This window comes from Limanda limanda, chromosome 4 (genome assembly GCF_963576545.1).
Source record: "Limanda limanda chromosome 4, fLimLim1.1, whole genome shotgun sequence".
Lineage (NCBI taxonomy): Eukaryota > Metazoa > Chordata > Actinopteri > Pleuronectiformes > Pleuronectidae > Limanda > Limanda limanda.
Genome location: NC_083639.1, coordinates 20,122,170 through 20,134,183, shown reverse-complemented (window position 1 = coordinate 20,134,183; position 12,014 = coordinate 20,122,170). Strand labels below are relative to the sequence as shown.

At 42.1% G+C, this 12,014-nt stretch overlaps 1 protein-coding gene across 1 annotated transcript in view; it reads left to right on the top strand.

Annotated features, from left to right (window-relative positions):
- Nucleotides 1-12,014, top strand: part of LOC132999816 (band 4.1-like protein 1) — a 30,208-nt gene that overhangs the window by 17,823 nt on the left and 371 nt on the right. The window contains exons 13-17 of the mRNA XM_061069591.1: nt 6,589-6,717; nt 9,857-9,916; nt 10,842-10,937; nt 11,348-11,428; nt 11,547-11,663. Coding sequence (XP_060925574.1) covers nt 6,589-6,717; nt 9,857-9,916; nt 10,842-10,937; nt 11,348-11,428; nt 11,547-11,663 — 483 coding nt within the window. The remainder of the gene's footprint in view (nt 1-6,588; nt 6,718-9,856; nt 9,917-10,841; nt 10,938-11,347; nt 11,429-11,546; nt 11,664-12,014) is intronic.

The window sequence follows — 12,014 nt, the reverse complement described above, 5'->3', positions numbered from 1 at the left end:
GGCTTCAAGGTTCACTATTTCCAAAATCTATAATCTAGAAACCTCTGATGCTTGACATTCCATTAAAGGTCATCAATGTTTCCGTCTGGCCACTGACATTTTGGAGTTCCTCTTTTTGCTGCTTCACTTGAGCAAAACTGTTTTTTTTGTCACAGAAAGATCTCTTATTTTGTAAAATATTTTGTATCCTCTAATTATTGTCTATAAGAATGTCAATCTTAAAGAAACATTGTAATGATAAAAAAGTAGTTTTGGTGTTTTCTTATAAGCAGCTCAAACAGATAACCTCCTGTGCAAACATAATGCTGGAACAGGAACAAACATAAAAACCTGCAGTTTATTTTAAGATGCGTTTGTAATGATGTGTGTCCTCCGTCTCCCTGGAGCGCAATAACAAGTCTGACAATTTCTCAGAGGAACGTGAGGATGACTGACAAGTAGCGCAGAAGAAAACATCTCAATGAGATAATTTTCAAGAATTTTCTTTTTAAGATCCACTCAGTGTGAGTTACTTGAAGAATGATTATCAGTTTTTCTTTTTTCCCCCAACTCCTCGATACCTAGCAGTGACACAGTCTTCTTTTTTCCAGATCATGAAAGGTCTCAGCTTTTGATCACATTTTGGTAATTAGGATATTGATATAGGATCTAGAGTTTAGTGACTTTGTTGGTGCTCAAGTTGTCTGCAGACATTCTCTTATCCACTGTTGGTGATGATAGATTATTAGATTATCTCCATAGTCTGTCAAACTTTGTTTGCATCAGAAAAGACAATCTGCTGTGTGTCTCATTCCAGAGAGAGTGTTCGAGGGGGGGCGTTATTCTGTTTGACTAACAATCAGAGTCTTGGTGTTTGTGACTATTTTCCTAGGCATTCACACAAACCCGGTTCTTTGATGTAGCAACAGAAAAAATATTATATTTGCATTGCAAATGCATGCTGATTTGGTTCTGTGGATCTGGTGGCTGTCAGGTACACGGGCCTGCATGTTCACAGTTTGAAGTTCATTAAAAAGTTTTTTACTGAATAACTCTGTAAAGTCCCGTCGGTGCTGATTCTTACTGCTGTTCTTCTTTTTCCTCTTTGCATGAAGTTGTTCATCTCACTAATTCACTCTTTCAGATTGAGTCTGACTTCTAACACCTGTACTTCCTTCTCTCTTAAACCCTCTCCTCTGCGTCGTGTCGGCCAGTTGGATGGTCGATCAGTTGGGCAGGACCCTGTCAACAGCCTGTCTGTTGAGGGTTTCGTCCAGAAGACTGTGGTGACTTCACCTGAGGTTGCAAATCTCTCACTCTTCCTTTTTCATGATGCAGTTACCTTCTAAATGCAAATGCATGTTTACCAGAATACCCCTTTTCTGTGATTCAAATGATTCTGTAGATTTCATTATCTGCCGCAGCAGTGCCTGGCATATCTAACTGTGTTTAATCTATACCAACATGTAGGGCTCTGAGGAGTGGGTATTGATTGAAAAACAAGAAACTTATCAACCAGACCCTGACTGGAACACAGAAGAAAAGAACAAATCTCTCACATTGGATTCCTCGTGGGAGAAAAAGGAGCTGGAAAAAGAGATAGATGTTGCCAAGATGATAAATAAAGAGGTGACAGGGTATGACAGAAAAGGAATGAAAAGCCATATCGATGAAGCAAAGTTGTCGAATGAGGCAGATGTATGCTCGGAATCTTGGACGACCAACAAAGGTCGCTTTGTGATTCAGTTATCTGAGAATGCAGACTCGTTTCAAGACAAATCTCAAAGTAAACCATCTCACGCCTTGGACCCTGAGGCAAGCAGCGATGGGGCCCCGGGCTCGCGCCAGATAAAGGAACGCACAGCTTCTAAACAAAGGAAAAAGAGGAGACCCCAGAGCTTAAACCTGGGAATGCCTGTGGAGCTCATCTACGGGAAAGGAGGCAGTGATTCTAGTGAAGAAGAAAATGAAGGCGCCAACTCGGACATTAGTCCCGACAAAATGTTTCAAACAGGAAATCATTGTGAATCATCCCCGGTGGTGGTGAAGAAAGAGAATCAGGGATCAGGAAAGAATCAGTCAGTCAGGGTCTATAAAGATACTAAACTGGAGGAAATCTTAATAGAAGAAAGCACAGAGGTCTCTACTGAAGACGAAGAGCAGGTAAATAGAGAAAAAGTGAATCAGGTCGGAGCAACAGATATTGAGGCAGGTTGGGTGAACGGACCTGGAAAGATAGAACATGATAGTTCATTTGCAGGTGTTAAAGGAGAATGTGTGATGAAGGTGCGAGGGAAGGGCCTTATTGACAATAAAGAGCTAGCAGAGGTAAAGCTGCGACAGGTCAGGACACACGAGAGGAAGATCAGTTCTGGGGCAGAGGATATTGAAGGGTTCCTTGGAGAGAAAGGTCAGAGGACATCTCTCCACCGACTGTCAGGCAGCAGCTACCAGTCGGAAATCACCAGGATTGTTCCTCTTAAGCCAGAGCGGTCAAAGAGCATAGCATGTAAGGATGAAAGGGACAGAACAGGACAGGATGAACTGACCCGGGTCACCAGAAGAGAATACCGCTGGTCGGTCGGCTCTCCGGAGGGATCCACAGACCTCAACTGGGCTGATCTCTCCACCCACCATTCAGCATTTGCAGCAGATCTGGAGGGTACTACTAAAACAGATCAACATGATGATAGCTATCAGTTCGGTAGAGGGCCCACCGAGAGTCAGTCGTTCGGCTCTAAGATTTCAGCGCTTCCCAAAATGGCTCCCCCAGCCCCGCCAGTGAAAACACAGAAGGCCAGGGAGTCCGGACTGATACTGCGGAACAGTCGGAATGCTGGCAGGGAGCCGGGCCTGGATGCAGCCAAGAAGAGACACTCGGTAACGCTGCTAGGCATCTGCTATTCAGTCATTGGAAGTAAAGCATCGCATGAGCTTCAGACAGACTCGCACGCCATTATTCTTTTTTTTCTACGTTTTCAGTGACTATAAACTCTCATCCATCTTAACTGTTCGTGCCTGTGTGAAGAGCAGGCGGAGCAGTACTTTAGCTCCGTCCTGTGGCAAAAATCTATCAAAGAGTTTGGACATTTCTCTCAATGGCAACCTCAATGTCTCCCCTCCTATTGCCCTTAACGTGCATCTCACTGTCTTGCAAATCTGTACAGAAAGATACAAAAAAAAAAGACAAAAATCAATATCTCATGTTTTGGTCGTTGGTTTGTCTTCACTTTCTCTAACGTGTGAGCTGCAAATTTCCTTCCAGCTCACGTTTCTCTCTGTCGGAGTGTGGCAAGGAAAGAGGGCTCACACATCATCATCGCTCTGATGATTTTTGCCAGTCTCCATGTCATTTCCAAACTGAAAATATGAGACAGATTTATTGCATGCTAATGCTACAAATCAAATCACTCATCTGAGGAATAAAAGGTGGACATATTCTGCAATCCATTACTGTCTTACAGACGGCTATGATCGTTATCATAATAATAATAATCAATCATAATAGAGTGTAGAATTGGATTGCGCTCGAATTATTGAGAAACTCATTCAATCTGATCTACTGTCATCAACATAATTTACATAGTGTCACTTGATTCTTCAGATTGGTGATAATAAATCATAAATCAGTTACATTATTCTACCCCAATTCCACCTGGATAGAAAGCTAGGCGGTGTTGGAAACACACTGGTTCCCCTTACTGTGAAACCCCCATCAGGCAATGAGCGGCCACACACCACAGCTCAGAGCCTGACAGTCAGATTTGCTTCTTTCATTTCACTGTTGGTATCATTAGCACGCCTGCACGCGTTGGGTCCTGGAATGAAAGGAATTTCAACTGAATAGACGCAACAGCTTTCATCATTTCTCACCTTTTCATCTGAGTCAAGCTCTTGCTTATATTGGATTAAACAGGCATGACAGGGGGTGTTGCGTAGCTCTCAGTGTGTGAATGTACCTCACTGGCGAATAACAATCATATCAAGATCTGATTGAACTTGGTGAGTGTGGGAAAAAATATTAGCCGGCTCCAAACATGGGGACCCGCTTTGGCAGGCTCTGAAACCCATCTTTTATTGGACATTTAACAACATTATTCCACAACTTTTAAATACATTCTTGTTGAAATTCACGGTGTTTAGAGTTGCAACGCACTCTTAGTTGGTCAATGGATGGCTGCCGCTATGCTGAAAACCTTCTCATCATACAAATTGCATGATTCTCTTGTCCTGCCACCGCTAATTCTAACAAATGAACCTGGCTCTATATGTTGTTTTCGTTGAAGTAAGCTCACCTCTTTGCTGTCTTGTTGCTGTAAGCTACTTGGCTGTAGAGTGGTGCTTGAAATCTGGGCCTGACTTCATTGGGACCTGACAAGATCTCAACATCTGTTGACTTGTGTGTCAGTTATTACAACATTGAAAATCCTGATTATGAGCCACTTTGAGCAAATTGTTAGCACATTTTGGCTTTACTCATATTTGGACTCTCACCGAGCAGTACACCAGGATCCCAGTTTGTACTGAGAACAAACTAAGCTCATGTTTTCTAGGCCTGTTTCAAGCTCTGCTGCCTTGATTTCTGTCTGTGTGCTGGCCTGTTAGTCCACTGCCCACATCAGCTTGTTTTAACCCTCAGACGCTCTTTCTGCCCTCTCCTCTGCTTCCCTCTGCAGGAGCCTGTCTCCACTCCTGCCATTTATGAAGAGCCGTTTGCTGATTTCAAGGTTATTCATTTGTATTTGAACCCCGCCTTCCTCCTCTCCAAACCATCAACTCCTTACCCCTGTGCATCCCTCAGGGTTATGGTTATGGTTAGGGTTAGGTTTAGGGTTATGCCATTTGCTGAGGTCAAGGTTTTTCATTTGCATTCAAACCCACCTCCTCTCTACACCATCAAATATTTAGCCCTGTGCATGTCTCACAGTACGGGTTTGAAGCATTTGCTGATTTTAAGGTTATTATTTTGTATTTAAACCACCTCCTCTTCTCCACTCCATCATCTATTTTCCTCACTGCATGCCTCCTCACTGCCTGCACCAGCTTCTCCTGACAAGGTATACAAAGAAGTAGCCAAAAGCCATAAAGGATGGAGTGCTACTTTTTACTGGCTACTCAGTGGCCCTCATCCATCACCATGATGAATTTGAAGTGAATGTGTGGGTTGAAAAACAGAATCCCGTGTGCTTGGCTGTAGCTGGCATGGTCCAGTTTTTACTCTGATCTAATTAGCAAGTGTACTTGTAATTAATGTAAGTGGTTTTGCTGTCGACCGGATGCCTCAGTGGCTTCATTGTAATTCAATGGCTCCCAACTCTTTTTGGCTCATGCCCCTTTAAAACCGAGTTGGATATTTCAAACTTGCTTTTTTACCGTGTTTCATTTTATGAAATTCTATAGTCACGTTGCCTACAGAGGCAGAAGTGACTAGAGCAAAGAAGTTGAGCTGAATGGATTAAAGTTTTCAGGCTGGCTTGTGACAACCTAACAGATAGAAAGGTTTTCAATATAATGAATTTCATGCTTTGTAGGTTGGTTGTCCCTCTACTCATCATCCCAGTCCCTCATGACTGCATGCCATTTCTATTGTTTTGGATACATTTCATATATAATGCAACGTCTTTCATTTTGGATCCACCAAGAAACCCAGCGATCACACTTCCTGTAAACATAAGGATAATGTTTTCATCCTGGTCAATTAACCATCTTCATCCTCCATCCATCTACAGTCATGTTAGATTTGTAATCCTGTGTCTGTACCCAGAGGGAATATGGGGACAGGAGGCCCCAGCCGGGCACAGTCCCCGATGAAGAGCTGGAGCGTGACACTGTGGCCTGCATGAGGGAGAGCCACCTGGGCATTGAGCGGAAGTGCTCGAGCATGACGGTCAGCTCCACCTCCAGCTTTGAGGCTGAGGTTGACTTCACCATCATCACAGATCTCCACTCTGGCGTGGAGGACTTCTCTAAAGGCATGTCGGAGCTGGGGGAGAGGGAGCGACAACCCGAGGTGGGCCGGGAGGACTTTGAGGAGACCTCCAGGTTCTACTCTGCCCGTCTGATGGGCTCCCGCGACAAGTCTCCCATAGAGGACAGGCTTCCTGAGGCGGCAACACATCATGAGGTAGACAGATGAACATGCTCCTTCATCATCACCATCATCCCCTGGATTCACCCTGCTTGGTTGGACCTGATGCCATAACTCCCTCCTTTTTATTTTTTATTTTTTATTTCCTTATCTTTTTCCTTGGACCATTTCCCATTGTTGGAATTCACTTGTATTTCGTTCATGTTTTCTTTTGTTGACATTTCTTTTATTCTCTGTTGATGCATATGTTTTAATTCTTCACCCATTTTCATATTTGTCAGTTGCACAATTGTTTCATTGAATTCCCCTGCAGCTGCTGCACTATTTGCATTTTGTCATAAACTGGAACAATCCAATAAAAAAATGATGTCAGCATTTGTTTCTTTCAAGTCAGTAGGATTCAATTGCTTTTATTTTGAAGAATATGCTCATACATAACATGTCTAGTTATTCCGAGGTCTTGCTGTGAAAAACAAGTTTGATGCTGTTTGACGTTACTGTACTGTCTGTGTCTCTCACAGCCTCCTGTGGCGAGGAAAGACGCCAGTGCTGTGAATGCAGCCCATATCCTGAAGAGGACCGACTCCAAGAGTGAAACACAAACTAATGGATCTGAGCTCCATCCCAACACCGTCAACATCTCCTCACAGGTACACAAAATCAATATCTATGAAATTAGAAATATATTCTAGATAGGATTGTCTTAAACATATAATAAAGATTACACACATTAAGTACCCATTCATTAAAAAAAACACTGTGGAAAGGACCCCCGTAGAAAGGACCCCCTCCCGATGTAAAAATAAAAGGGCCCCTTCTTACTCAAAGAAAACAACTATTCGTACAATTCAGATGATTTCAAAGTAGTGGAAACTGTGTGGTGTTGGTTAGTGTATTGAGCTTTCTTTGGACAGTAACAGGCTAGCTCTTTCCCCTTGTTTCTACTCTTTATGCTAAGCTAAGTTAACTAGCTGAGTAGTATTAGTTTATTTGTCTAACTCTCCCAAAATGTCCAACTTATTTATTATGTATCTTGATCATTTTAAAATCTTTAATACACTTTTAGATTTGTTATATACATTACCCCTCTATGTTGGTGATTCGCCTGTTTCTTTGAGTCTCAGTCCGAGTCTTATGAATCGATCAGTTTTTATCTTGACTGAAATTGGTAGAAAAGTCAACTGAGGACACCACTCATCACAGGATCAGTCCCATCAGCCACTCATCAATTGACTAACTGTGAAGACGTTAATATCCCTAGAGAGCTCTGGACTTAGTCTTGATTAGAGGAGAAAGCTATTTCTATTGGCTTCAGTGACACCTCGGCCATTTCCCCCAGACGCAGATGACATAATTGCATCATAATGGAGTGATTTAAGTATTGACAGTGAATTAATGAGGATGATGAAAGCAGGTGTGAGTTACATTCATCTTCGCAGGAAAAGATTTGAGTGCTTTCGGGCTGTCCCACAGGTGCCTTATTAAAATGTAATCATGGCTGGACTCTTCAGCCGCTCAGCTAATGGTGCGGGTGAACCCAATCAATGATGTAGGGAGGAGGCCTTTGAAGTGCCAGAGCAGTGTTGAGTCGAATTTTCACAGATGTCAGTGCGAGAGCCACAGTGGTGTGTGTGTGTGTGTGTGTGTGTGTGTGTGTGTGTGTGTGCCGTCTTGATATTATAGTATTACTGTGGTTGGATGTCTTCCTTATGGAGACAAAGAGCAAGTCGTCATAATGTAAATCATACCGTTTTAAGGTAAAGACATGTTTTATGGTTTGGGCAAGGTTAGTTTTTGTTTAGGTTTAGTTAAGGAGAAGTAAGGTTAGGTTTGGGTCACTGCTGCTAACCCTGTCAGGCAAGTATAAGTGATGGTGTCCGGGAAATGTGAGTCGGAAGTTGTGTCCTAATTTAGCGCATGCCTTTGAAGACTGATTGGGTCACAGCGATTGACTAGGCTGTCCCATTTAGAAGGCTTCTTCAAGTCGGGCCGACAAATGCATCCTTTTAACAAAGCAGCAAAGGCTTTAATGAATGTTAAACTGTCTTTATTTATATACCACTTTTCTAGTCTTGATGACCACACCAAGACCTTTACTGTGCAGTTTTTCCATTCACCCATTCCACGCACATTCATACAGTGCATCCATGTGCAGCACTTTTTCTAGCACACATCACTCACTCACTGCCAGTTCTGCAGTCAGGGGCAAGTATTTAGCACAAGGACACTTTGGGACGTGGAATGTTAGAGACTGGGAACAAACTCCCAACCTTCTGGTGAGTGGACCACCCGCTCAGCCTCCTGAGTTGTAGAAGTGGATCCCTCTGAGGAAAACCTATCCCAGGATTCATACAGGTAGCCTACTTTTGCGTTGTGTCCAACTGCAGCTCTGTTGCTAGGTGACAGCAGTAAGGGCGGGGCAAGCTGGTGACACAAAACCAAAAATCCTCTGTTGACCAGATTGTCTCATTTTGGTTCGGCCTTCACGGTCAATGCAGCCCACTGCTCCTGAGCTGGGACACAACTAATGTAGTGTCCTCTGAAGTCATGCAGGCACAGTGTGTGTGTGTGTATGTGTGTGTTTGTATGTGTGTGTGGGTGGGGGTCCAGTACCAATATATTTGTGAGGACTATTTTAGGCATAGATCCTACAGAGTGAAAGTGAGGACATTTTGACCGTTCCTTAGTTTTTCAAAAGGCTGTTTCTAGGGTTAAGACTTTGTTAGAGGTAGGTTGAGGTTTAGATTTAGATTAGGGTTGGTGTGTGTGTGTGGTCTTGATATTACTAGTATTACTGTTGTGGGGACCTGACTATGTTTACACTGTCACATATGGACTAACAGCAAATCATAATAATGTCAATCATTACATTTCAAGTTGAAGACAGTGGGTCAGGGTAAGACTAAGTTAAAGGGAGTGGGTGTGTGTGTGTGTGTGTGTGTGTCTGTATGTGTGTGTTTGTGTTTGTGTGTGTGTACAGTAAATGGAGGATTACGTCATCTTTAAGCAGACAAAGATCTCAGCACTTTCCTCGTTTGTCCAGCAGAGGGCGACATATTACATCTGTTGAATGTCTGTAACTGCATTACCCTAACCCCTAACCCTAATTCACCATGATCATGAAGGGTTTTAACAGAAATAATCCACTTCCCTTCCCTAACCTTAATAATGTAAATTCTGACTGACTTTTAAATGGTAGTAGATAAAGGTGATATCATGATCCAATAATAATTCTGAAATAATAATACTAATAATAAATATGAGAATTGATCAAAGCTCAAAAATACGTGTGATTAAATGTCACGGCAATGTGACCAAGTTTGACTAAAGTAAGAGTTCATACATCAAATATATTTTAAATAATCCTTCTATGTAGCCTGTAGTGTTTCTTTAAAACACTGACATACTGCCAACTTATGAGCTGCCTTCATCTGGAGTTGTGACCCTTAATAATTGTAATTCTAAATGCACAACTATATTCACCAGCTTGTATTATATTTATTAAATTCCTTCAAAGTCCAAACTACATTTATCATATGAGTCTGGACAGAAATGGAGATTAACTACAGCTTGACCGGTTGGCTGAGGCATTTAACTATTTCTATGGAGCTCGACTGAAATGCAATATATCTTGGCATTTTCTTTGATTATTCGTAAACTTTTTTTTATATCTTTCTTTTGTGAGTCCCCCAAAGTATTCTTTCTTTATATACACATACTTACTTAATATTTTAAAATGTTCAAAGACTAAGAGCATAAATCTCAATACTGTTTCTCTTTGTTCTTCAGAACTTTGGAGCCGTCAGCCCACTGGAGGCTCCTGCTGCCCTTAAAGAAAATGGCTCCCCTGTAAGTGTCTATATTGAGGGAATAGATCAGTCTGACAGTGTGGGTGGCGGTGGTGGCAGAATAAGAAACTCCAGTCATTGTGCTGTCCTCGCTCTTCTTCTCCAGCATTGACCTTTACTTGCTATCCCTCAGGAAAAGCATGAAAATTACTATTGGTAGAGAGGACTGTATCTGCAGGCTGATCCATCTGTGTGGGCAAAATGCTGAAATGATTTAATCGCCCCAATACTGACATTCAGTGATAATGACTCACTTTTAGAAAACAAACAATGTCTGAACGAGAAGATGAATACATACACCTTTATTTCAGCTGTCAGCAGGTGAAATTAAATGTTTAAAGAAAAAAATCCACATTATAAACTGCAAAAGGGTATTCAAGAAAAAGTTGGAATATGACCTATACCCTATGGAGTTACCCTTTAGTGGAGGGGTAGTTGTATCTGTCTTTTCTTCTTGGTGTATAATGAGTGAGGAAGTGTCCGACACACATCATGTTAGTGAATTATTGTGTCCAAGGCTTTCTACCACATTGCACGGGCTCAGTCCCAATGCCGAAGTGTCCTTGGGCAAGACATTGCTCCTGACAGCTGTGCCTACAGTGTGTGAATGGTGTGCAACAGAATAACTATCAAACATAGTATGAATGGTCGGTGGATAAGATGAGAAAAGCACTATATAAAAAGCATTACCAATACAAATATAAAGCAATATTTCTTAAAGGGCCAGTCCCCTATCACCCCCTCGCTATAGCTGTGTGTTTGTGAACCTGAAAACCTTTATCATGTTGACAGAGAGAAACAAGCTGATTGTCCAGAGTGATGCTAACAACCGTGTTTACACACACATTCCCATTTGTAGGCATCAGACTAAACCACATGCTGTGCCTGTTCATGTGTGTGACTCCGCTCTAATAATTGCGCTGCAGGTCAAAGCCAGCACCCAGGGGAGGGAGTCTGTCGTGTCCCCGGTGACCATCACCGCTGAGAACGTCACCTCGGCAACCACAACTCAAGTTACCAAGGTAACAGTTTAACTGTTCTCATGCTTACAGTTTCATACCAGGGTATTGGAGTCACCACATGTGTTAGACGATATTTATTTAATGTGAATAGATAAACGCAAATAAAAGGGACTCATAAATAATACATTTGAATACATTTTACATTTATTTGCCGCACAGTGTAATGTGGTAATCTTAGAAATGCCAGCAGGCTTTGCATGAGTACCAATACAATTCTGTAAATACAACTTCACTGAGAAATGATCTTGTGCACAAAATATGAATTTGATGCTTCTAAAAGAGGCACCACAGTCAAAAGGTCCTTGAAACGAAGTTAGAAATAAGAAGATAATTAAAATTACAGAATTGTTAATGTTAGAAGATAATCTCATGAGTCCTTCAGTTGATACGTTTCTCTGTGTGTTCTGCAGACTGTGAAAGGAGGCTACTCAGAGACCAGAATCGAGAAAAGGATTATCATCACAGGAGACGATGACGTGGACCAACATCAGGTGAGAGGAGCAGCACAGAAACACTGCAGCACAGCCTCTGTATGTACAGTAATCCATTAAACACGAGGAGCTAATGTGTAAGGTTAATGAGCCGTGTGCGGATGCTTCGTGTCCCCAGGCCCTCGCCATGGCGATCCAGGAGGCCAAGCAGCAGCACCCCGACATGCTGGTGACGAAAGCAGTGGTCATCAGGGAAACAGAGTCGCCCACCGAGGATGTGCAGCAGAAGGCAGAGGTGTGTCTGTCTGGTCATGTGATCAGTGCTGGTTACAAGATTTCTCTGCTTTTGCTATATTTGCAGGGATATTACAAAAACAACTAAGACTTAAAACGCCTGCAAAGAGATACAACACTACTGAGGATGGATTTTGCATCATAGAGAAGCAAATCCGTGCATGTTTATGTGTGATTGATTCAAGATTCAAGATTCAAGATTTGTATTATCAAATGCACAACAATTACATTAAGCAGTCGCTGGCAATGAAAAGCTTGAGTCACAGGCTCTCTTCTAGCAATGCTCAATAATTACAACCAAAAAAATTAAATAGAAATAGTATAAAATAGAATAAAATAGAATATCAAAAAT